The 26,817-nt window shown below is 41.0% G+C and overlaps 1 protein-coding gene across 1 annotated transcript in view; it reads left to right on the top strand.

Annotated features, from left to right (window-relative positions):
• The first annotated feature begins 711 nt into the window (after positions 1–711).
• dpf1 (double PHD fingers 1) overlaps positions 712–26,817 on the top strand; it is a 59,451-nt gene continuing 33,345 nt past the window's right edge. Inside the window, exons 1-7 of the mRNA XM_007575987.2 lie at positions 712–854; positions 19,334–19,363; positions 19,821–19,981; positions 21,873–21,980; positions 22,500–22,627; positions 25,123–25,212; positions 26,077–26,155. Coding sequence (XP_007576049.1) covers positions 742–854; positions 19,334–19,363; positions 19,821–19,981; positions 21,873–21,980; positions 22,500–22,627; positions 25,123–25,212; positions 26,077–26,155 — 709 coding nt within the window. The 5' untranslated portion in view covers positions 712–741. The remainder of the gene's footprint in view (positions 855–19,333; positions 19,364–19,820; positions 19,982–21,872; positions 21,981–22,499; positions 22,628–25,122; positions 25,213–26,076; positions 26,156–26,817) is intronic.

Genomic DNA, 26,817 nt, shown 5'->3' with positions numbered 1-26,817 from the left:
GGTTGCACCAGATTATAAATCTAACATCTATGTGCTGTGTCCACGACTTAATTTCTAAAGCTTTTATGCATGTCAAAGCGGGATGTTAGGTTGCAACAGACGGAAGAGCCAGCACAGCCACAGGTGATTTTATAAAAATAAAATTAGAGAGAATTATCTTACTCCTGAAAGGAAATGGACTCAAATTAAATGCTGGACTTTTATAATTTTCTTATGCTACTGAAATAAAAGATTTAATTTTAAGGCATATCCCCCTTTTTTATAATGGGTGCCAATAAATGTCTTAATTATCTGTAAACCGCAGAGTATTATTTAACACTTTAATATGTGTAATAGGAGTTTCCAGGCTGAACCTTTCAGATAGATAATTTCCTTCATTTGCATATACACTCCTACCACCTCTTTAATTAAAACTTACATTGGAAGCTGAAAGTATTCTAGTAATCTAATTTATCACCAGATTAGACAGTAATAGATTCATAGTCATCCATGCAACATAACTCTATAAACGATCCCCCCCCCTCCACTTTCTCTGTAAATTGGGATGGGGGATGGCTTTGCCCTTACAGGTCCGAGGCGGGCTTGTGGTCCACTGGCACCGCTATCCCCTCTGGTACTTGTAGTGCCCACCGCTTCGCCGTGTGACAAGCAGACATGCGCAAAAAACTACACTTCCCCGAAGCTGTCACTGAGCGCTCCCGTCTCCCATTGGCTGGCTCGGTCCAGCCGCAGCCCCAGAGAATGAATGAAATTGAAATAGCTGCTACATTACATGTACAATACTGGGCTCTGCGGTGTTGCATTCTATCATACTATACCAAAATGGCCACAGCGGTGCAGAACCCCCTCAAATCGTAAGTACCGGGCATCTTGTGGGCTTTTGCGCCTTTTTCGTGTGTGTTTGTGCATGCTGTCAGCGCAACCTCGGCGCTTTTGGAAAAAAATAATAAATCACAGATAATTCTCAGCATGATCATCAGCATGTCTATATACATACAATGCACACAGCAGACACTGGGATAATGTCAGGGGATGCGAGTGAGCAGAAAAGTTGCATTTTAAGGATCTCGGTTTGGGGATGGAAGTGTTTTGTATGTGCGCTCCGGTGCAGTTCATAAAACCATTCCCCTGATCCAACAGCGGCGTGTGTGTGTGCAGGGATATGGAGGAATGCTGGAGGTAGGTTTGGGTGACCCGGCATGTCCCTTGCCAGTGTAACCAGCCAAGATCACGGTCAAAGTCAGGCTGTGGAGGCGGGCTGGCCGCAGTTCTGGATGGCTTTAAAGCAGCTTGAACTGAGCACTGTTTCTAGACCAAGAGGAGGTAAACACAGCTGCTGGTTTTAGGATGCAGCTTTACCTTCCGGACGCCTCGGAGATGGACAGGCGGGATAAATACGCCGGTCAGAGAGCTGCGCTCATCCTACGCGCGTTTAAGCCGCATTTACACTAACCTTGTATGCATACAGCATCACGTTTGCTTCTTTATGGAGATCCGCTTTGCGCATCGGTTTTTAGTGGTTCTACTTCTTTTTTTATTATTATTATGATGATGATGAGGTTTATCTCAGAGAAATGCAGAGGTTGCCCGCCTTATGGGCTCCCGGCCAAAAAGGTTAGCGGATGTGCTCCTGTCAGTGGGTGCTTACACTAATCCAGCCAAAATATTCCACAATGGCTCCGATACGAGCCAACCGTGATGTGCTGGAGCGCTCCAAGCCGCTCCGGCTTTAAGCAGTTTGAAACAAAGAAAAGTCTCGGGAAGCAGAGCTGTGTGCGGCAGCAGGGACAGACATCGGACGCATGTGCCGGTTCCGTAACTACCTGAGACCAGATTACATATATGGATAGTCGCTCTGCTTTTCACTCTGATGTGCAGACACGAGACATTTCGTGCGATCCAGCGCGCGGCCAGCCTACATGTGGCTGCTTTGAATATCACTTCACAGGAGGCAGGGAACCTGGGTGCTATGGTGCTGATTGGAGGGCTGCTCTGATTGGCTGTCAGGGTATTTTAGTGTTTTTGGTTGATTGCTATTGTAATTAAACACCAGCCAGTCCCCAGAAATAAAATATTCCCTCTTCACTAGAATAATTTTAACTCCTGAGTCTCCACCTGTAGAGATTCTGGCAAATTTCTTTTTTTTTTCTTTAAAAGCTATAATATAAGAAGACAAATGTATGAACAGCATTTTAAATATTTTTGTAGCCTTCCTGCCTGCCTTGAGCAGTGATAAATTATTCATATCAAGATCAAAGACATCAAACTGGATGTGTAAAATTCACTCTAAAGGAGGGTTTTAGAAATATTTTAAAACAAAGACACAACGGTTACACAATTCACATTTTAAATTTTCCACTGCATCTTGTATTAGCAATTAGCTTAGCATTCCCAAAACTGCAGTCTGATTGTTTTGAATGGAGAATGTAGCTCATTATTTATCATTAAAAATTCCACAAAGAGCATTTTAAAATTCGACATACTAGACAATTTTAAAACTCAAAGGACTTAAACAGGAACCTTGCCTTCCTCTGTTCTTCCTCCCTGCGGAAAGTGTTGCTCTCTCTCGCTCTCTTGCAGCAGGAATTAACTTCATCTAGACGTGTTTTAAACAAGTAGAGCTTCCTTTCAAAGAGCTTTTCACAGCTGTGGCTTACTTTGAGTGGCAAAATACAACTTGGAGTATTCTTTGAGTATTCTTCAGTCAACAGCCTAAGAGCTCTAAAGTATGACATGTTTGGAAAAAGATCAACGTTTAGATTTTATGACCAGCTGGTAGTCAGGGCCGATCAAACACAACAGTCTCACTGTTCAGAAAACAAGATGACTTCTTTGGTGAAACGCCAAAGAAATGCCATACAGTGGTTTGTTTTGTAATATTGGGAGTATAACTTTATGTTCAGGATGGCACTGGGGGGCACCACCGGCTTAGCTGAACAAGTTGTTAATTTTTTATTTTTGCCAGTCAGCGGTGTGCTCAGTTGTTGAAATGTGTTGTTCTCGCCGAGTTGCTGCTCTTGCGGAAGTTGGTGTTTGATTCACATCTTATAAATTGAGGGTGCAGAGAATCTTGATAGTGGAAATATTGACTTCATCCAATATGTCCACTGTCCACTATGTTCCCTAAAAATGGGGTACAAAAGAGACTAAAGCTGATGCAAAAGTTACTATCTGATTCAAGATTGATTTTTAAGACTCTGAACTGCGTTTAATCTGCTGCAGAAATTTGTTATTTTACAATGAACATATGCAATTTTTGAAGCCATTACACAATTATGCCAGCAGCATATATAAGAGAGTGTGAAAAGCACAATATATTGACTAGTCTGACATGCATTGAATTATTCTACAGTGATTATAGGTGCTTTAATTCAAATTCCCTGTTGATTAAACCTCTAATCTACATGTAAAAACTGGATTCTTAGGTTTCTCTTAACATTGTCGAACATATGACCCAACTTGTATAACCCCTTTGTTCAATATCTATTTTTTGGGATACAATATTGCTTGAGGGGTTGCAGAAAAAGGAGCTCACCCTGGGCATTATTTATGCCAGAACTAACACCAGCGTCATAAATAAAACTGTTTATGATAATCTTGCACCAGGATTTGGACATAAACGAGGAGGGGAAGGGGGTGGGAAGTAGCATACGAAACATTTCGTCTTCTCCTCGGCCATCCTCCTCTAAGTCGTCTTTGGTCCATGGTATGCTCGTTCAAGCAAAGCAGAAGTGTGGCCAGATTGCTCCCAGAGGCCCTCGGTGAGACCATGTCAGGGGATTAAATTGACTGATTTGCATGGAGTCAAAGGGGGAGCAGAGGTTGAGCAGAAAAGAAGGAGAATAGGGTTGGTTAAAAAAAAAAGGTGCACAGGGAATGCAGAGTAAATGCCAGACTGAGGGCCAGTGACTAATGAACAACAGCACACTTTCAAATGGTGGTCCTATATTGATTTTTAAGTGCTTTAAGTTAGACAAAGGAGGTAAAAACGAGGGACAAAACAAGGCAGCACAAGCTGTCAGCCAGTATCAGCTCTGCAGAGATGTTAGATCACTGAATCAGTGTGGGCTCTGTGAAACTGCAAAGCTGAATGTATGTATTAGACAACTCAGCCGCAGCAATCGAAGCTCCTTTTAACATCTCCTTGGCTATATAAATGCCATCGTTACCCAGTACGGCTTTAAGTACGTTCCAGTTACAACACTGAAATGGGCTTTTAAACAAGCCCTTTTAATTAGCACGTCCCCAAACAAACTTGCTACAAGAGGCTCACAAATTAGAGGCCTATCCTGCTAAAAATGGGCCAAACAACCAGCGAGATTGGGTTCAAAGTCAGCTCTAATAGGGTGGCTGGCTGCGAGCCTGGGGCGGAAACAATGCCTCTTCTGTCCCTAAATTTCTTTAAAGATTGTTCAGGCTCAGGAATAAATTCACTGATAAAATGTCTTATTGATGCCAGATAAACAGGTTTTGCAGTGTACAGAACAACATAGTCTCTAGCCAGAGCCACAACCTCACCATGTCTATGCTGCTTTAGTACATGAGCTACGTAAAGTAGTTCAATTGTACCACAAACAATATTAAAATTGATGTCTTCCCCTTCCAAGTAGTGCATGCACATTGGGAATCCACCACATTCTGCTCCATCAAGATGAGCTTAGTTACGTCTGCCATGATGTCAACGTCTCATTTAATTTTTTTAACTGATTTATTTCACATTCCAGGCTCAACTGTAGAGACATTTGAATGAGTGTCCATATTTCGTGAGATAAATAAAGTATTAGTCACAACGTAAGTCAAGCTTTAGTTTCTCTTTCACTTTCAAGCATCTGACATGCTGAGCTGGGAGCTTCTTCATAAGTGTAGATGCGTTACTGTTGTGCGAGATTGAGCATTGCTTTTATTGTGTCCTTACTGCAACATCCGTCCGTCCGTCCGTCCGTCCGTCCGTCCGTCCGTCCGTCCGTCCGTCCGTCCATTTTCTGTACACCCTTGTCCCTAGAGAGGTCAGGAGGGGTGCTGGTGCCTGCCTACAGCGAGACATTTTGGGCGAGAGGCGGGATACACCCTGGACAGGTCTTATTGCAGCATTTGAATTGAAAATACGTCTCTTCTGTAGCAGTGGTGGACATAAACAGCGCGTGTGGGAGCTGCAGCTCTCTTGAAATGTTTCAACTTGCCAAAACAAATTTATGGCAGCCTGGCTGGCTAGTTTTCAAGCTGTGCATGCCACAGACTCAGTGTGTAGTCAGGCGTAATTTTGCATCATGGCTTCCAACACTGCTGAAATGAAAGGCAGATACATGATGGTCTGACAGGAGTGTGAAGTTCCTAAATATCAATTATAAAGCAATTTAAAATTATTGCCCACTCTATCAAGTCTGTATTGAAAAGCTGCATATTAGACAAGACCGTCAGACCAAATGAGTAAGTCAATAATTTTGTCTCCGTAGTTTGTTTAATGGCAAATTTCTTTAACAAACCATGTGAAATGATTGATGTAAGGCTCAAACAGAGCATAATCTCTTATATGGTCAATATGATTGTACTACTGATCTGTGAAACTGTAGAGAGGGGGAGTGGGTCTTTCTTCCATTCTCTGTTTTGGACCTTTGCAGTTTTGATCATGTCGCACATTACGTCCTCAGATACAAAATGGAGCCATCTGGTTCAGAAAGTTTTGTACCTGCTAAAGTTAGCATTGGACAGTTTGTGATTTCTAGTCGTTTACTATGTTTGATTACAGTTTATTGTGGTGAAACATGGTTCCGGCAAAAATTATTCACTTTTATTTGAGGAGTGATCTGAGTCTGTCACAATTCAAAAGAATCACCTTGCCCAAATAAACTAAAACCAAACCTTCGGGAAGTTAAAAAAAAAAAATAAAATAACACAAGTATGTGGAATAATTGATATTTGATTTTTTTTTACCAACATGTTTCATGAAAATACTGGACTTCATGGAAAAATCAACATGTCAACATGCACAGTAGTTTAAGTAGATGGATATTAAATAGTTTATTTGCAGGTATAAAATGAAAAAATAAATGTGGAAATGCCATGATCCGCTAACTGTTAGCCACTGATGACGCTAAAGTTAGCATCTGTTTTTGAAGTGTTTTGTTGGATTAAACAAAAGCTTTAATTACTTGTTCAACAGGTTCTTTCTACACTTCCTTTAAAACACGAGCTTCATAAAACCTATGTACTTTTTACAAAAACTCAACAAAGAGTCATTTTGTTGCTTTTTAGACAAACATGAAAGCTTAAAATAACATGTGGACTAGTCTAACCTGGTGATTAATTTACTCTGTTTGCATGATTTCAGTGGCGGTGGAAGATGGGTTTAAATGGAGGAGGGCCTCCCAAATCAGTGTGTGCTTAGGGTCCTAAACAATCTTGGGCCGAGTCTGTCAGCGGCTGACGAGTGGATCCACTGAGCATTTCCCTACCAGTCTGTCGCTCGGCTGGATTAGAGAAACGTTTAATCTCTCTTTCTATCTTTTTCCCTCTGCTTCTCTCTCCATCCGATTTCCTCTCTTCCTCACATCAACGTCGCTGCCCTATCTGCATCTTTACCTCCCTTTTTCCTCATCACTTGTTTTCCTTTTGTTCAGCCACTTCCTTTCCATGGTCCCCTCCTCTCTACCTCCTTCTTTGGCTCAAATCATTAAACCCCCACCACTTCCAAATCACTCCTCCCCATCCTGGATCAATGTCTGTGTTGATATTCAGCAGAAACTATAACTGAGGACAGTTTATATCCATTTTTTTAGATCCCTGTAATTCCTTTTAGAAAGCTTATACTTAAGAGCTTTTTAGGGGGATTTAGACTCAAATCTATTGACAGGAAAGGTTTATAGTCCACTGTTACCAAATTATATAATGTTTCACATTCTGAGATGGGATATAAATATCCCGTCTCAATATATTCGGATTAGAAAATGACTAAAATCTTTAAAAATGGAACAAAGCGCAATTAAATTCATTTCTACGGCTTCACAGCAGCCAGAACTCAGAATGTGGGGATGCGCGGTGTCTCTCGGCGATATTACTTCTTTGTGCTGGTTAGAAGGGGCAGATGCAGATAAGCGCGTGCTGCTGTATTGGAGGCAGTTGCAGCAGGGCCTATATAATATTACTTGTGCCCTGCCTGACTGAGCCCAGCTAAATGAGTTCCATGTAATAACCGGCTCTGTGTGCAAACAGCCCAGTGTGATGGCTCAGGCCGCAGCCTGCCAGTTCTAGAGCTTTCTTTCCCCTTCCCAGTCTCACCCTCTCATTCCCTCACTCGCTCATTTCTACTCTGCCTCCGGTACACACGCACGCACACGCACACTCACACGCACACGCACACACACACACACACTGTTGCACTCATTTCTCCTCTCCGAGTTTTCTTTTTCTGTAATCTTATGGGAGCGAGCCTGAGGTCTGATGTTTTTAAGAGGGTTACTTTTTCCGAGTTTCTCCTTTCATCATCTCCATTACTTAGACTTTCTATATGTTGTAGTTGCCCTTTTTTTTTTTTAGGAAGGTAAGAGCGAAAGAAGCTGAGAGAGGGAGAAAGAGCGAAGCATAGATAAGTATTTATAGCGCTATGACCTATTTCTCCAGTGCTACCTAACTGACTGTCAGTCAGCTCCACTGCTTAGGGACCTTGCGTGCTTTCCAGCCAGCAAATTTAGGAAAATTCAGCATGAATGTTCGTGTAAATCTGAAGAGGAGTGTGTGGTGGGAGAAGATGGGGATAGCTCAAACCAAATCTATTTTGTTCTCAGTCTGCACCAAACAGTTTCTTGATTCATTCCTAGAGAACTGGGTCCGATCTAGTTAAATGCCATCACCAGACCTGATACTGACGTTATTTCTGGATCAGCGTGGCTGTTGCTCCACGGCGCTGTGTTGCTGTAGGTCATATGTTGGCTTGTTTATTTTGGATTGTTATTCTTGTTTAAGCTTACACCACAAGATGAATTAAAATTAAACATTTTCCAAGTGAGCATTAGACCCAATTTCAATATCTAATCTATACATAAGACATGAGTCAATAATAGATTTATAAATAGTCATAGTTGATTAAAACCTTAAGTTATGCCAGGTTTAGGCCAAGCCAAAGCCTCTGGTCTAAAAGTGGTCTAAACTTAGAATTTAAATAAAAAATTCATAAGGTCCTCAAAAAGACAGAGAAAAATGCAAAAATGTCAGAAAGCATGAAGCACGCCATTTAGTCTACAGTGTTGTGAAACAATTCAGCTGCACTATGAGATGCTTCCATGACATCATCATCAGAGTCCATGTTCACGTTTGTTGGGGTTGTGCATGAAGAATTGTGATTTCCAAGCAGAACACACCACACACCACCGTGGAAAAGTTGTTTGTAACAGCGAGGATGCAGCTCTGACAGAATGTAGCCACGGCAGGAAAGAGGAACAGAGTTTCAAAAAAATAACTGCTAACAATACACTCATGCCCTTGATTTATATATCATTTGTTCTAGAGTATCTATCCTGACACATAGCTTTGTTACAAAAACACAGGCAGCTAGCTGAAGGGTCATGAGTTTAAAGCTGGCTACCGTTCCTTCTATTTAACATTTTTTTTGGGCACTAGGCTAAAATCAGTCCACATTTAGACGTCTAACAACGCCACAAAATGACTTTATTTACTTTTGGTAAACTAAAATATAAAGAACATGACTTATCAACTACTTTCCTCTACTGTCTTTGTTTCCTCCCCTGGAAATACTCTTCCAAATTTCCAGGATGTTTGCTCCAAACGCACAGAAATGTGCCGATTCAGAAGTAAAAAGAAACATTGCTGCAGCGACACAATTGGAATGATCTGTAATCTCTGTTTCTAATTGCTATTAATACTAAAATTAGCATCTGCTTCTGAGCTTCCCATTCAGTATAAACTTTCGGGGGAATCTTTAAAAAGTCTGAGCTGCATTTGATTGTCTCTAGTGACCAAAGCTGACATGGATGATCCTAAGCATTTTTAAAATCTAAATTGACATCATCAAATCTTCATTTTGTTTGTTACAGCTCAAAAGAGGGAGCACTTTAGAATCACCTTGGAGAAGAATAAAAATATAATTTATATGGTTGAGTTAAACCTGTACTGGAATAATCAAAGTTCTAAATTTCTTAAAACAAAGTTTATCATTTGTGAAATCTTTTTACATGTGAAAGTCAGAGGATAGTAGCAATACTTTACCATATTTTTACTTAAGTAAAAGTAGTGATAGAACAGGTTAAAGTACTTGCAGTGACAGAGAATATACTATTTATTGTACAATTATAAGTACAAGTAAAATGTATAGTGAAGTAAAACCACTCCTAAAAATAAAATTTTTCTAATAAGTTACTTAAGTTAATGTAACCGAGTAAATCTAACTACTTCCTGCTTTGGTGAAAAACAAAGATACAGATTATTTATTTATTTATTTATTGTTTTTTTTAGAGGTCTTGTTTTCGTGAATCCAACATCAAGGACTATCTAATCTGGTCAGTTTGCCGCTCCGCCATGTCGACATGCAGCGACATGGAGGAGCAGCGAGGTGCTTCAGCACAAACAGGAAGGTTAACTGGATTACAGGAAGCTGGTTTGTCTGATCTGTTTGAGGTTTCAGACTCGATCTCACACGGAATAAGTGGAGCCTGAAAATGTTGGCGGTCTGCTGGAAGACTGGGTCATAATGCAGGAAATGCTTAAAATCTTATTTCTGTTAGGATCTCACATGCACACCTAGTGTATCATTACTTCATTTTCTGGATTTAACACCTTTAACAGACTGTCACATCAGCATGTTTCTCCAAAAAAGAGTTTACAGTGACAGCTTTTTAAAAAACTACCATCACATTCTGAGGTCCATATTGCTCCTACCCCCCGTCCCCTCCAGCAGTCTGTAGAGGTTGAGCAGCTCCGCAGCTTATAATAATTGAAGTATGGAAAAGGAAGTGTACCTCTGAAGCTTTTTATGCAATCATCACTCTTGTAAATATAAGTGCAACTGAAGTCAAGGGCAAAATTGCAACGATTTAACTGACGGTGCCTGTGAGGTTTATTCACACTAGCTTAAGGAAGGGGTGAATTACTCATATCGAGATATACCAAGAATTTTAAAAGCTACAGTTTCAAAACTGCCTGAAATGTTTGAAAGCTTAAATACTTTTTAATGAGATGCCAGAGAAAAAGATGGGAGTATGCAGAGGTTTCTCAAGCTGTATGATGCATAGACAAAGCCTCCTCTCCACAAAAGTGTTGCTGTGCACTGCCGATTAGCTGGTTAAAAATAAACAGTTCTTAGCAAATAAGAACAGCTAGATTGATAATATCCTGCTCAATAAAACACTTGTCCTTCAAATTTAGGTAGGGTTATATTAAATGTTTTTGCTGGTGTATTTTGGCCTTTTAACACTGAAACGTTTGGTCCATTAAAAATAGATTGAAATGTATTTCTTTGGATAGTTTGCTGTGTTTGGGGGAAATGTGAAAGGTCCTCTGAACTTTGGAGTGGGTCTTGATTTGCTTGCAAGTGAACCCTGGGGCAGTTTGCAAAAACAGGTGAAAATACAAATCCATATAGAGCCACGGATAGGAGGTAAAACCACTTCATGCATCTCGTGCAGACACATTGACACGGCTTACACTTCACGTCAGCGCCTCTGCATGGCATTCTCTCTATTGTTTGGTTCACTTTTTGAAAGTTCAGCCTGAAAATGAACCAAATCAAGATGTAAAATGTTTCCACATATTATTTCATGTAATTTCATTAGTACATAACTAATATTTATCAGTTCAGTAACAACAAGCGGTAAGCTTGTTTTTAGTTTTAAATGTGTAAATGCTGAAAATCTATAATATTTTTATACTCAGTACTTAAACCAACTTGCATACCGGCATACCAAAAACTAAGCTGAATGATAAAAAGTGTGTAGAATTAGAAATTCTATATTTAAATGTAAATATGTGAATCTAGTCGCTCTATAAAACTGGAGCATCTCTATTTCCTCTGTGCTTCTTTTGGGTCCATTTGAGGAGTTTATGAGGGTGGAGTCAAAAAAAAAGAAAAGACTGATTTTCTCTGCAGCGCTTTAATAGGGATGCAGACTGAGGTGAAGAGGTGGGGGTGGGTTTTGGTAGGGTACCACACACACATGTGTAGGTGTGTGCACATGCACACACCTACACATACACACACCCACGCACCCACACACATTGCCAGCACAGAGAGGTGCACGCACAGAATCAGAGGTTGGGAATCCATCGCTATAATAAGAGGCCAAGTGCAGTGGTGATAAATCTCACCTGAAGGAGCTGTTCAGAGGCAGATTGCCTTACCCTGATGTACTACCCTCGGCACACTCTGCAGCCAGCCATGGGCTACAGCAAACACACCCACACGCTCAGACCAGGAGAGCATTGCACACAGGACGCATAAAGAGGTGTGCGCCAACAGTAGCCTGCATGTGGATTTATGCACAAACAGACCCTGTGATTTAGGGACTGCCAGAGAAACCACACCCAGTGGACAAAGAAGGAGGTCCATGTGGGAAACCCTACACCTCTCATTAAAACCCCATTCTGCAGGTAACACAAAGCCCTGACAGAAATGACATGATCTGTGGCACAACTCTGCACATATGTCTGGCCTGCTACTCTCTGTCACTGCTCTTGAGTTTAAATATGCACACACACATTTACACACGCAAACAGGCCGACCCGGTGCCGTGACAGCGATTCGAGGAAACTGACGTTTTCCAGCTGGTATTGTGGCAGACGTTTCGTTCCTGCACAGACACCCGCTCCTGTCCGTCCATCTGTCTGTCTGTCACTGTCAAACCGAGTGTGTGGCCTCTTTGTCTCCCTCTGACAGACACACGCTCACACAGGAGCTTTATTAGTGCACGTTTGAACATTTTAAGCCACCGTTTCCCTCCGTGTGCCAGTTTGAGCCCAGCATCAGAGGAGCAGGGGAATGTGTTTGCTCGCACACACGTGTACACACACACACACATTCTCTCTCTCTCTGAAAGTGGACAAGGAGAGAGAGACGGGGGAAAAAAAGAGAAATCATTTGACTGAGAGAGGAGGAGAGTGGAGAAGAAATTGAATTGGGGTGGGGTGGGAGGGGTGACTTGGTATGGGTGATATTGCATAGTTTAATCTGTTAAGTTCAGCCGTGGAAAGGCCGGGGATGGGGGAGGGGAGCACCAGAGTGGTGGTGGGATGCCTGATATCAGCCCTCCTCTGTGCATGCTCACATAAAGCTCTGAAGGGGCCGAAATGCATGCGTGTGTGTGTGTGTGTGTGTGTGTGTGTGTCTGCATGAGTGACTACACAGATGGACAATAGTGGACGAAACAGGTGTGTGGGCCAGGTGTACAGACTTAAGTGTTTTTACTGGTCTGACTGGAACAAAACCCAAACACACACATTTTCAAGGAAAAGACCAGTCGGAGCAACAAATCAGTACGAAACGCAATCTGTCCTCAGCCCTCATAAAGCCTATTTTACATGTGCAGCACTTCATTCACTTCCAGTTTAATCACCTCATTTCCCCGCACTAAAGTGAAATCCTTTGTTGGCTCGGACGTTTCTCGTAATTGGGCACTAATTTTCCCAATTCTCTTATATTTCTCTTTTGACTCTTCCAATGATGCGATTTTACCTCTAGGGGGAGCCCTTCGTATCCCTATTGGTCAAAGAGGCAGCTAATTGGTATGGTTAATTTCAGCACAGTGAGAAACTGTTGCTCCTTGAGTGCGTGTGTGCGTGTGTGTGCGTGTGTATGCGTGTGTATGCGTGTGTGGATGTAACTCAGTGTGAGCTGAAGTGGGCTGCTTCTCCTGGATGGGACTTGAGGGATCACCTAGAGATTCAGACAATGGCTTACGCTCGGTGGGCCTGGTGGGTTGGCTGTGCTTTCTAGGATGGCTCTGTGTCTGCTGCTGACTGTCAGCTGCACGAGGCACGTTTATTTATGTGTATGCGTGTGTGTGTGAGTGTGTGTTCCCAGTCATACCAGTTTCCTCAGTGCTGTAGCGTAGGCCTCTCCCTCCCCGCTGTTTGCTCAGTGGAGGCTGAGGCAGACAGCTCAGTGTGGGCTCAGGATTCATCCTCACACACAGGCACACACACACGCACACACAGTCTGCATGCTCCAGGCTCTCTCATTCCTTTTCCACATCTAATCTTGAGTTGGCATGTGTGGATGTGCTCAGAGGTTCATATCTGTACTGTATCTGCATGCCTCCTCCTACAAGTATTTGGTGGGATGCTTTACTCTTTGGACGTCACTCTGTGCAATCATGCACGCGTGTGCAGGTGTCCTTTGTGTTTTTGTGTCCTTGCAAAGTGCGGAGCCACATAATTGTCATGTGTGTCATGTCTGCCTGGACATTTTTGGTAGTCAGCTCCAGTTTGTTGGAGATTTGGCTCTTCGCCAGTTCATTACTAAAGCCGCTGCACCTAAACCTCTCTCTGTCTGGGAGTAGTTAAGTTGTATCTGTTATTGTTAATCCAAGCTTCCACCATCAGGGGAAAAAAAGAAAAAACTAACAATATGTTCTTTTAAGATTACTTTTTAGTTTTCTCGTTAACCCTCTCAGCGATTTGGTGTTGTAAAGAAGGAGTTTTCATGCAGACGGAGGGATCAGCTAGCCGTTTCTGTGTGTGCCTGGGTCTAAAATCCGGTCTTGGCTTTCCTCCATCAGCTGTGTGGTTTGATGATAGGCAGTTTGGTTTCTCAGTGGCGCTCTCTGTGGTCTGTGTTTTCAGCAAGTGCTCTGCATGTAGGACCACAGTGGCCACAAGCCAGCAGGCTGCAGCTGTGGGAGTTTCTATGTTCACTTCCCCAGTCACCTTCTCGTTTTAATCAACTTGCATTTTCTGGCTTGGTTAATGTCAAATAAATGTTTCCATATTTTGTGAATTTCTTCCTCTTTATACAGTCCTGGGCAAAAATATATATCTACCACTAAATGTTATGTCAAATTCCAATTGAGACTTCTATGCATTTTATGGAAATAAAATAAAAAGAGAAATCTGAAAAGTGTGGCATGCTTTTGTTTTTAGCCTCCCCATCCCCCCGTAAGTCTTGTTTTCAAAATAACCCAAACTCAGTAACATTTGATGGAGAACGTCTATCAGTTTGTTTGTTTTGTTTTTTTTGTCTAGATTTAAGTCTAGACTTTGACTGAGCCACTGTAACACAGATATGCTTTCATCTAGGCCTCAGGTCTACCATTCCCTTCCATTCACTTGCTGCCATTCACTGCGTTGCTGCCACTGGGTCTTGTTGTGTTGTAGTGGGTTCCTCAGTGGCAAGTTCACAAGGAAACCAGAGTTTCTCAGAATGTTGTGGGGTTGTGTTGGTTGACACGACTCTGCAATTATTATGTTGACATCAGGGACAGTTCCCCTTTATTGGGAGACCTGGTTGGTGGTTCCCATATTCAAAAAGGGGGTTCTGGAGAGAGTGTTCCAACTAAAGGGGGATCACATTCTTCAGCTTCCCTGGTCAGGTCTATTCGGGGTTCTAGAGAGGAGCATCTGTAGGGTAGTCAAACCTTGGATTCAGGAAGAACAATGTGGTTTTCGTCCTGGTTGTGGAACACCGGACCAGCTCAGCAGTGTCCTGCAGGATGCATGGGAAGGTGTCTGACCGCATCCCTCTGGGCCCTGTTAGGTCCCTGGATGTCTGTGTCAGAGCTTGGTCTGCATTGCCAGTAGTAAGTCAGGCTCTTTTTTTTGGTGGGAGTTGGACAATTTTACCCTTTGTCACCGATTCTGTTCATGACTTTTATGGGTTGAGGATTGCGTCTCTGCCTTTTGCAGATAATGTGATCCTTTTGGCTTCATCAGATTGTGATCTCCAGATTTTGGGGGGAAAGTTTGCAGCTGAGTGTGAAGTGACCAGGATGAGGAACAGTGATGAGTACATCTATAGTTAAAAGCTTTAGGTAGAGACCAAAAGAACAAGATCACAGATAAAACAACGACTTTCTTCTTGCTGCCCTTCCATACAGGCCAGATTTGTGAAGTGCATGACCAACACTTGTCTTGTAAACAGATTCTGACACCTGATCTCTGCATCGCCCCAATATGGGTCTGTTTACTGTTTTCTAATTAACTCTTTCTCCATATTTATGTTACCTTATGATGACAAAACACATTAAGTTCCCAAAATAGATTTGAATTCAGGGGTAAGACAAAATGTAAGGGGTATGACTGCATTTTCAGGGAACTTTGCAGAGTATTTGTTGGGGGAACACAGCTCTTATATTTTCCCACATTTGTGCAGAACAGACTTTTCCAGTTCACCTTGTTTTCAGACAGTAGTACGCTAAGCCGAAAATCTTCTGGCTGCAAATTCACATAACAAACAACCCCTTCTGCCATGAGCATTTTTTAAAGCATTATTTGTGTTGCACCTGCAGCCCCTTTAGGGATCAGGCTGCCCCCTTGTTGCTCTAAGAATAGCTTTATGCCTCTGCAATTCAGGTTAAAGCTACTTAGCAAGCCGGCCAACACAACGAGGGACTGCATTCGAGGGAATGTTTGCTGATCTTGCTCTTTCAGCTGTTCGGACACAGACCTGGCTGAATATTTGAACTAACTCTAAAAGCTTGAGATGATTATTTTTTTAAACCGGTATTCAAACTCTGATGAACTCTTCCTGCTATTTGCTCAATAGTCAGGTTAGATTAGATTAGATTCCCTCCTCTGCCTTGTCTCTTAACTTTCTCTGCCCTCTTTGCACGTCTGCCTCGCCGGCTCCTATTGAAGCCTCCTCACAGGCAGTCATGCAACTTCCCTATCTCAATATAATGAGATTGGAGGGACTCAAATTGAAAGACGCCATTTTCTTCAGCTGTCACCTTATTATTGAGTTGGGCTTGGGTGGGTGTGGGGTGGTTGAGTTATGCCAGTTTCTCTGAAGGCAGCAGGGGGGGAGAGATGGAGGTGAAGGAGGACTGGAAGAAGGATGCAGAGGGAGGAGGGAAGCATCAGGAGCTTAGGGGTGAGCGGTTTTGCATTTGGAATATTTCTCCTTTTCCCCCTCCCTTTTAACTCTGTCTGGTATTTCCATTTGGTCACTAGAGCAACCTTGAAGTCCATGTCTCTCATTCATGAGGGTTCTCTTTGTACTTCCAAATTTTTGGGCTCATGCTTATGGGACTTTTTGAGCACATCTGCATGTCTGTTGGACTTCTCTCTTCATACTTATTGTTATTTACATGCAAACAGCAGGCACTCTATATTTGCACTCTATACATTTAATTTGAATGATCGTTCATACCTACTATACATTCAGGCATTTGGAGGGTGCTGGTTATCCATAAGTTTTAATACTAATTCTGCAAAATAATGTCTGATTGGCTGGGAAAAACCAACCCTGGTGCCTCACTGGAGTGAGTGAGAAATAAAAAAGAAACGTTTCCGTTATGGGCCTCCAACCTGGCCAAAAAAATGTGATGCTTAAAGTTCATTTCTGAGAGCTGAGTGGTAACATTTTTGTCAAAAAGAGCATTCACCTCAGCAAAAGGTGTTGTGGCCCCTTAGTGGACCTCAGCTCAGCATATTGAGGTCCAGTCACATCCTTTAATGCGTGTGGTCAGTGATGACCCTCGAGGTTGCAGATCAGGTTTGTGAGATTTTGATGTTGCCACGCTCAGGCTGTCAGGCCGTTCCAGCATCTGTTCGGTGTGACTGCTGAGCTGTACTTCCACACAGGACTGCTGATTTTATTCAACAGTGTCACAAGCTTTCTTAATGATTTTTTAAAAAAAATGTTTTTGTTAGTCAGTTTAGCTTTTATTCCTTACTGGTTGTAATTATATGCTCTGGTTTGCAGCGTGGCACTAAACTGAATCAGACTGAAATAATTATCTGTGCCAGTGAGACTTTGTAAGTCTCTGAGTTGGTTTTGAGTTGCTTTTTATCTGTTAATTAGAGAGGATCTAAAAATATTTAATGTGTTTCTGTGTAATTTTGCAGAAATTTGGAGCTTTGAGCTAGAAGGGAGGATATTAGATTTTAGTCAATAAATAAATTAACAATATTATATAATACATTAATATAGTTTTTAGTTGCTTCAGGGCAAAAATGTTTCTGTTGCTAAGACAAGTTCAAGCCTATATATTTTATAATCTCCGTGTAATAATAATAATAAAAGTAACAATAATAATAATAAAAATAATAATAAGAATTTCCAGCCTAAGATTTAGCTATAATGTAGATATTTTTCATTACCTGAGTCATAGACCCTGTACATTATTTTACCATCTTTTGGGAAATGTTTCATTTGTTTGCAGAAATAAACTTCTTTGTTTAATTAAAAATAACTTTAAATTCATATTTGCAGCTTCTGTGGTGCAGCTGATGTAAAACCTGGAATAGATCGATGACAAGTATCAGGGATGAAGTGCAGACAGTTACTCTGATAGGTTCATCTGACAATAACTGAGACTTCGTTTATTACTACATTGAAATATTTCTTGAATTCTTTATACCTTTAACACTGATCTGGTGTATATATCACAGAGCCAGCCTAAGACACAAAAAAACTAAGGATTTTAAATCTGAATCAACAGTTTCAACATAGATAAATTCAAACATTTTAAATTGTTTAACATTTAAGTTTAAGATCTAATCGAACTGGAAAATTAACTGCGTAAAAGTGCGAAGAGTAATCTTCGTTGTTTGATTGTTGTGTTGTGCTTAGAACCAAACTTTGTGTTTTAGCTTGGTTTATTCACAAATACATCCCAGTAAATAATAACCAATTATTAGTGATTGCTTTTAAGCTTGGCCAATTAAACTTGTCCGCTTCCACCGGATTCCACCAAACCTGCATTGAAACTTTGTTCGTGATGATGTTCGTAACATTAAGAGTCCCGTTACGGGCTTTTAACAACCTTGGGCTGTGTGTTGGTGTCAACAACACCTTCTTCTGACTTGCTCCCTTAAAGAATAGAAATTGGTTGAGTTTATTTCCCTCCTCATGATACAGTGGTGTGGAAAATAGTTTTGCCCCTTTCTCATTTCTTTTGTCTCTGTTTTGGTTTGTCATACTCAAACGTTTCAGGATATCAAAGCAATTTAATTATCGGACGCAGAAAACCAGAGGAAATACAAAATGTAGTTTTGAAATAATGTTTTAATTTAGTAAGAGGACAAAGCTTTCAAAACCAACCTGGCTTAGCAACAGTGATGCAAAATATAGCCCGTTATTGCTTACACTTGATGTCAGTTGTTGTTGCTAAGGGTACAACAACCAGTTATTAGATTAAGGGAGCAATTACTTTTTCACATTGGCCCAGCCAGCATGGTTTGGATAGCTTCTCTCTTCCTAATAAATTAAATCATCATTTGGCTCTTTGCATTTACTCAGGTTATCTTTGTTAGATAAAAAAAAATTATTTGAGGGACAGCGTGTGCTGTAGCGTTGAAGCAGGGACTCGATAAATAGAGGCTGTTAGTCATAAACTCAGGTCTGGGGTTTGATTCCCAACATGTGTCTCCCCTTTTTCTCTCTGCTCATTTCTTCTCTATGAAAGCTGATACCGCCACAAGAAAACCTTTACAAATCATGTTTGAGGATTTTAAACGTTTAAGCTTCAGTGCATCTGAACACAAAAGATGCCTTATCCTCGTTTGTTTCAGGTTCTCTTTACTTTTACGACTTTTACCACACCCTTTTCAGCCAAACACCAAATTTTTCACACATCCACATCTGCAGCAAGCTCTCTTTGTGTAGAAATCAGTCAGTCTTGTTCTTTGGCGATGGCACATAGAAAAAAAAAAACACACAAAAAAATCGAACAAATCACTACCAGCAGCTACTCTGCACTATTTTTGTGAAGCCGCTGTTGGCTCTGCACTGTAACTCAGTGTGTGTGTGTGTGTGTGTGTGTGTGCGTGCGTGTGTGTGTGTGTGTGGGTGTGTGTGTGTGTGTGTGTGTGTATGGTTTTGTGTGTCCTGTATCTACAGTCTGTGTAGCTGAGTGACCTTGATGTCTGCACTCAGCAGGAAGACACTGGAGAGGAGTGATTAACAGGAGAGAGAAAACCAGAGAAAGAAGTGCGAAGAATAATGAAATAAAATTAAAAAAAAGAGGAAAGACGTACAGATAGAGGCAGAGTGTGAAAGTTAAACATGGAAAGAGACATTTCAATGAGCAGAAAAAAAAAGTGAAAGTGAAGTGTTGGAAAGCTGAACAAAATGTGGAGAAAATTGGGGTGGGGTGAACGAGTGACTCACCACACATCTGTTGTTTTTTTTCCCCCCTTCTTCTTTCTCTTCTTCTGCTTCCCCCTGCAGGCAATCTGGAGGTGCAGTCATCAAAAACAGGTAGGTGGCTGGGAGGGGAGGCTGGGAGTGAATATTACGCTGAATGTTAATCAAACTCTCACTTCTACGGGTGTGGAAAATACAGTGCAGACAGCACTCCAGCGAGGAAGTATTGTTTTACTGTACAGCTTGAGCATGTGAGAGTAGATGCCAGCTCATCCGCTGATAGGACTGTGGGCATCTCCACGGCAACACATACACACACACACACACACACACACGCATATATGCTGTGTGTGTATCCACTGCCCCTTTTGACTTACACACACACACATACGTGTCCCCTGTAAGTGCAACATGAAGCCTGAACACACACACACACACCCCGATATAAAAACCATGCCCTCTACATGTTCCTGAAAGTCATGATGAAACTCTCCCTGTTTGGTTTTTCCTCCGCTGCCGCCTGTCTGTGAGCTTCCTGCTGCTCTCTCCCTCTCTCTGTGTTGACTCTCAGTCTTGGAGAGGAGTTTTATAAGGAGGCCATTGAACACTGTCGCAGCTACAATGCCCGCCTGTGTGCGGAGCGCTCCATGCGGCTGCCCTTCCTGGACTCGCAGACTGGCGTGGCCCAGAGCAACTGCTATATCTGGATGGAGAAGAACCACCGTGGACCAGGTGTGTGTGCATGGGTGTGTGTGGTTGTGTGTGTGCCCCTCCACACTGTTCTTTACAGGTATTATCTGTTTGTGTGCAGATGTTCGCAACCTTTACAGTTCAGACGTCTCTATATTGATTATAACAAAATAAAGTTGCCCTAAACCTCAAAAAACTTACTTGAGCATTTTTATATATACCAGCTTTAGAGCTTAATTACTATTGAGGGCCATAGATTCCAGGGATGTATATGTATTTATGCACTAATATACAAATAGAGAGAGCAATTCGAAAAGATCTGTGCACCCTTACGCAGCTATTTTATTTCAGCCTTTAAGTTTTGTTTTATTTTTCTCCAAACAAATTTGATTATCTATAGCTTCCTGATTTTTATGTCCCTTGCCGATTTCCTATTTTTTGCATGTTTGTCACACTTCATTATTTCAGAATATCAAACCAATTTAAATCTTAGTCAACATATGTAAACACAATATGCAGTTTTCAAATGAAAGTATTAATTATTAAGGGAGGGAAAAAAAAAATCCAAACCTTATGGCCTGGTATGAAAAAGTGAATTTGAACCAGGTGAAGCTAAACCTGCTAATTGAGGAGTTCAAGGTAAAACACATTTACAGACAAAAAGATTTTTTACTTAAATGGAAAATGTATACATTTTTTGTGTAGCTTTGACATAATTGTAGCTTGGACATTGCCTTCTTGTCCAACTCTGCTAAAAAAAAGTAACTTGCAGCACAGTCTGGACTTTCACACATTAACTTGGATTCCCTCCTCTAGAGTTTTGAGCGGACCAACCAATGAACAGAAGGAGAAATTGTGAATGATGACATCTATTTGCTGCGATGGTTTATAATTGTAGTCTGCCTGTAGTTTTACCAATAGCAGTGGAGGAAGTAAACAAAGCCATTCAGTGCGTGTTGGACATGCTTTCAAATATTGAATTAACAACAACAGCTGCCTTGATCGGACCAGGACTTCTTTCCAACAGTGGAGGATGGTTATTTGCAACGCAGGCAATTTTCTGTAAACTTCATGCTGTTCAACTGGTGTATTACATACGTCATAGCTGTATGTTAGGAACTGGGTAACGTTTAAAACATCAACACAGTCCACGCCTCCAGAAGTAATCGTTTCTCAGCTCTGAGAATCCAGATCTTCTGTATGAAGCAAATGCAGTGAAACAAAGGGCTGTTTTTTTTTTTTTTTTTTTTATTAACCAGGCTAGCATAATTGCTGCTCTGACTGTGTTGTTCTTTCAGCAAATTTCTTGGATTTTTTTTTGAGTCTGTATATTTCAGTCAACAGTTAATTGAATATTCAATTAGTTGACAATTATTTTCATAATTGATAAATCATGATTAATTTTTCATCCCACAAAGAATCCATAAAAAACAACAGAGGAAATACAAAAACTAGCAATTAATTTTAAAACCATCGCCTTACATATAATTGTTGGTCAAAAGTGCAGACCCCTGGTGTGTTTACAGCTCTCCACTCATTTGTCTCCCAATTTTTTCCGTCCTTCTCCCATTTCTCTTTCTTACGTTCAACCCTCTGTGGTACCTTTTTCTTCCAAGGCGTTTTCTCTTTTCCCTCCCTCTCACAAGTTTCCAGCTTTCCCCAAAGGGTATTTCCTCGGCGCTTCTTCTTTTTCTGTAAAGTCAATGTATTTTGGCAGCAATTCAGACACCCCTGTAGGCAACGATGCACCGTTGGCACCAACTACTCTTAGGAGGAATACTGTTGTGTGCATGTGTTTGTTGGCTGCCACTAGAAACTTGTGCTTTGAGAGTTTAGCACTTACAGTTAAACTTTTATTTCAGTCATGTTTTAAAAGTTAAATTAGATTTATGCTACTTTTTTCTAACCTGCTGTGAAACATCCTGTGTTTCAGGTCATGCTCCAGGTCAGCTGTACACGTATCCTGCCCGCTGCTGGCGCAAGAAGAGACGGCTAAACATCTTGGAGGACCCACGGCTTCTACCTATCGAATTCAAAATTGGTGAGTAAGAGACAGGGCAGCGCATTTTCAGGATTTATTACACTAACCAAAAACAATAAATCACCCTCAGATACCTCTTTACACAATATCATGACTTGCTTTCACTTTTACACTCTTTTCCATATTGCATAATCAAGGGAACGAGACACACCTGGGAACAATCAGGGGCTGATGGGACAACACAGAGACTCACAAGAAACAGAAGCCAAAATAAACACACAGTAAAAACCCAAATCCTCACAATTACAAAATGTGATCTGCTTTACACTGTAATTTATTTACTTATTTATTGATCTGCTGCCCGTTTTTGAGAAGGAACTGACATTTCTGTAGTAGAGAATCCACAAGCCGCCTTTATAATTTCAGAATGCAGTTAATTGTTTTTAATGCCTGCACACTGCAGAAGTAACGTTCCTTGTTTCCTGAACCAGCTAACTCCAGTTTCCATCAGCTCACCTGTTCACATTCACTTTTATTTGAAATATGCTAACTAACATTGATTGTCTGACAAATGTCCAGACTATGAGACCTCTCTAAAGAAGGAGGGGGGCATCCCAGACGGCCCTGTCCTGGAGTCGCTGCTTGCTGGGGAGACGCTGGACAAGAAGGTGGAGACCAAGGAAGAGGAGCCAATGAGTGAATGTCAGGTGGGGCTCTGCGTCCTTTTCCTTCCTTTTCTAAGTTTTTCTCCTTTTCTGTTTTGTTCTTTGTATTTTGCTGTGTTGTTTCTGATAGTACAGCATCTCTGTCTTTTTATCTGGCTATGTTTGTGCGTCTTTGTCTGTTATTGCCTTTGTTTCCTGAAGAATGTGTTCTGGTGCTGACACAGCCTCCTGTGGCTCTGATCGCTCCCTGCGGGCTCTCTGTGTGCAGGCACGTGCTTCAGACTTCCACTCGGTGAGAAGTCTGAAAATCTCCGTACGAAACACCCATTAAAAAAAATCTATTTGTTTATACCTAGAATAAACTCTAGAATATTTCCCATAGCCTTATGAAGTAGCCCAGATAAAGGGCTAATTGATTAGGACTTTAGAGATAAAAGCTTGCATTGCCCCTTTGAGTGTTGGTTCTGTGTTTAAGGCCTCTAATCCAGGGCTTCCCCTGTCTCCAGGCTGGCACTACCCTGTGCCCTCCACAAGCTCCATGTCCACGCTTTACTCCTTCTCTATTACGATTGTTCTCCATTTATAAGGAGTCTGACATTAACAGATTGTTCATTTATCACATTTACTTTACTGATCATGAGATCATGAGCCAGTATTGTTCCAAAGTGGTGACAGAAATCACACATCTGAAAAGGGCCACTCAACTATTTTTACACCCAATGCTGGGATTATTCGCGGAATGGGCCCTACACAGACGGTGGATATTTAGGACGCACAGGAGTCTGATAAAAGAGGCCATCAATTTCTTTTACAGCAGGCGTAAGAACTCATGTTTTTGGAGCTTGACCTAAAACAGGATGTGTCTGCATCTGGAGCTTGGTTTTATCCTTCTTTTTATGGAGCAACTACCCTCGTTTTACACTAGATAATCTGCAACCCAATTCTGAGTCCGTTTAACTGAGGGCACACGACAACAGATATCAAACGTGAGAGAAGGTGGCATCACTTGATTTCATGATGTTACACTTAATGTTTCTGTACTTAAACTTGTTTTTGAGTTCTCCAGTTTAACTGCAGGAAGGTTTTTTTTGAGAAACTAGGGTCAAGGTGAGCTCCCAGCACCAGCTGGCTCTAGTTCACTGAAGTGAAGCCAAGTCACAGAACCAGTGGTTTACCCCGAATGTTTTTCATTCAGCAACATGCCACTGCCTTCCATCTAAACATGAAATAGTTATAGAAAAGGGAAAGTTGAGACTGTTCACCTGAAGTTGGTGAAATTGCTAAATTATAATTAATATCTGTACTTTCCTCTCTCAGCGATCCTGTGTTGTATCTCCACAATAGTTTGAAAACAAACAAAAAAATCACATTTTATAGTGTATCAATATTAATGTCTCAAAACATTTAATTCACACCTCATTCTTTTCTTGATCATCAGGCAGCTACACGCAATATCACAATTAAAAAAGAACAAACTAAGAGTGAAAAAAGCTCAAGCAGGCTTCCTTATTTTATTGCCTTCTTCATGATTTGGTGTTAATCAACACCAAATCATGAGAATGGAAGGAACTTAATGAATAAACATGATTTAAAAAAAAATAAAGATAAGCAGAGTGGAAACAGGATGCACATCTGTTAAATATTGTAACAATGAACGAACGTTGATTTTTTTTTTTTTTGTCTGTTGAACCAATTCTGTGTTGAATTTGCCATGTATTAGATCACTCATGATGAAAGGCCCAATATCGTGGTATTTTAAATAGTTAATGTTGCCATTTTTAAGGATGCCATCTTTAATGGTTTTCTGAAGAGAAACATGCCCACAGCATCACAGATCCACTTATTTGTTCTATAGTTTTCGACCAAAGTGAAGTGAAATTAACTTATAGTCTCATCTAATCAAATTGCATGGTTCTAGTTGTGGCATGTAGTAAATTTTCTGGAATCTAGATAGTGGTTTTTAAAGAAATCTCTTTCTGCTGCAGATCTATTTCAGTGAGCTTTGGAGACTTTTAAAAAAATGTTCTTACTTTCCTTACCATCTTGTACATGATAAATCGGGGAGTTCTGCCAGAAGAACTGCCAGTGGCTAAAAGAAATGGATCCAAGTTTCATGTCATTTATACTCCAATGAAGCCGGAAATTATAATTACTAATTAGAAATTTCTAAAAACTTAAATCCATTTGAAAAAGTAAATGAAAGTAATATAAATTGGGGGGAAAAAAATTCTAGTACATTTATTTTTAAGGCATTTTTCAATGTACAAATAATGAAATGTATACATTTTCCTTTTTTTTGTACCAGTGTGAGGGTATACCTGTGTGATAAAATATACATGTATATGAAGGCCTTTTACAGATTTGAATGCTGCATATCTGCTGTAGAAAGGAGGCAGCAGTGTACTTGCAGTAAAGCAGTAATTTACACTTTGTCATTTCTTTGTTCTGTGTAGGTTGATCTGACCTGTGCTGCAGCTCTGTTGTTGCAGCGAGGATAAGAGTCCTTCATGATAGTCCACCTTTCTCTCTTTTTATAGAAGCTGCTTGTTGGGGATTTTCCTCATGAGCTGGAGGTGGACGACATGGAGGAAGACGTACCGAAGCGCAAGAACCGTACCAAAGCACGGGTAGGACAGCAATGATTTCAGACTATTTTTTTTTCTCCAAGTTTCCACATCGTGGTCAGTTTTCATGTGATTACAGAGCGCCTGGTTGGCTGTCTGTGTGAGAAAGTGAGGTCAACATAAGAGAAATAGGCCAGCCAGAGCTCAGAGTTAAACAGTGATGAGACAAACAGTGACCTCTGTGTTTCCAGGCTCTAAACTGGAGTACACTGGAGTCTACGTTCTCACAGTGTGACATGTAATCATTTGTCAGTTCTCTGCATACCACACTAATGTAATGAGATTTCCTCTGACAACGCAGGACTTGGCCCGATTAAAAGCAAACAGATCTAGAGATTAAATCACGCTGGGATGACCTCTTTTTTTTTTTTTCTTCTGTTTTTTTACAACTTTGATTAGAGCACGGAGGTCTTATTTTCCCACTCTTTTTGCGCATCCTATGGGAGGATAATCAAGTGTTAACAATGTATTCTGAAAATCATCCCACACACATGCAGCACATACACACAGACTCTGTTTCTCTCTCTCTCTCACACACACACACAGACACCAGGGTTGCTAATTGGAACTGTTGCTCCCCTGCTAGGTGTCATCAGCCCCCTCCTGCTGGAAGTGTAGCTTTGCACTGAGAGCAGATGATTAGAATCCTAACGTGTGTGTGTGCGTGTGTGTGTTTGCGTGTAGAGACACTTGAACACACTCGTGAGGGTTGTGCTGTTATGTTCTTTCGAAATATATTTATTTATTTTTTTCATTCATACAAGCCACATGTGAAGAGTGTGGAAGTTCAAACATTTATGTGTCTACCTTTACATGTGTTTGCATGAGAGTTCTTACGTGTGTGTTTGTGTGGGTGTTTATTTACAGGCCTATGGTGTTGGAGGAATGAGGAAAAGACAAGAGCTGCCTGCCATTGAAGACAGAGATAAGCCTTACGTCTGTGACAGTGAGCGTTGGGTCTTTTATCCAATTCAGTTTGTTTACATAATGCCAATTCACAACAAATGTCATCTTGAGGCACTTCAATTCAATCACACATGCGTTCTGGTTTATCCTAGTGATCAAACAGTGCGTTAAGATCAGTTTATTAATCTAATTAAAATAGTTTTTATCTAATCCAGTACACTGCATCGAGTCATTGACTTGCAGCATTCACTTTTCCTGGATGAGCATGTAGTGACAGCAGACAATTTCTTGTGTCAGGTTGATTTTAGAGCAACCTCTCATACTGAGCATGCATGTAGTGACAGTGGAGAGGAAATGCTGTCCTTTAACAGGAAGAAACCTCCAGCAGAACCCGACTCAGTACAAGCGGACATCTGACACAGGGGTTTGAGAAGACAGAGCAGAATGCACCAAAAAGAAACGGAATAAATGAAATAAGAGTACTTTCTATGTTAATGTAATATTAAAAGTTTACAGCAGAAAAGGCAGGATGTCTAGTTGTTGACAGCATTGTCTCAACCTATGCTGTCCTCCAGGAAGGCACCACCGCCAAACAGAATGCCAGACAAGGTGGAGCGTCTATGGAGAGAGAAAAAAATAACTGAGAGAAAACAACAATTTAGCAATTGCAATAACATCAAATAATGCGAATTGGAGAGTAGA

The sequence above is a fragment of the Poecilia formosa genome, unplaced genomic scaffold, assembly GCF_000485575.1.
Source record: "Poecilia formosa unplaced genomic scaffold, Poecilia_formosa-5.1.2 Scaffold393, whole genome shotgun sequence".
Classification (NCBI taxonomy): domain Eukaryota; kingdom Metazoa; phylum Chordata; class Actinopteri; order Cyprinodontiformes; family Poeciliidae; genus Poecilia; species Poecilia formosa.
This window is presented reverse-complemented; position numbering and strand designations above follow the sequence as displayed.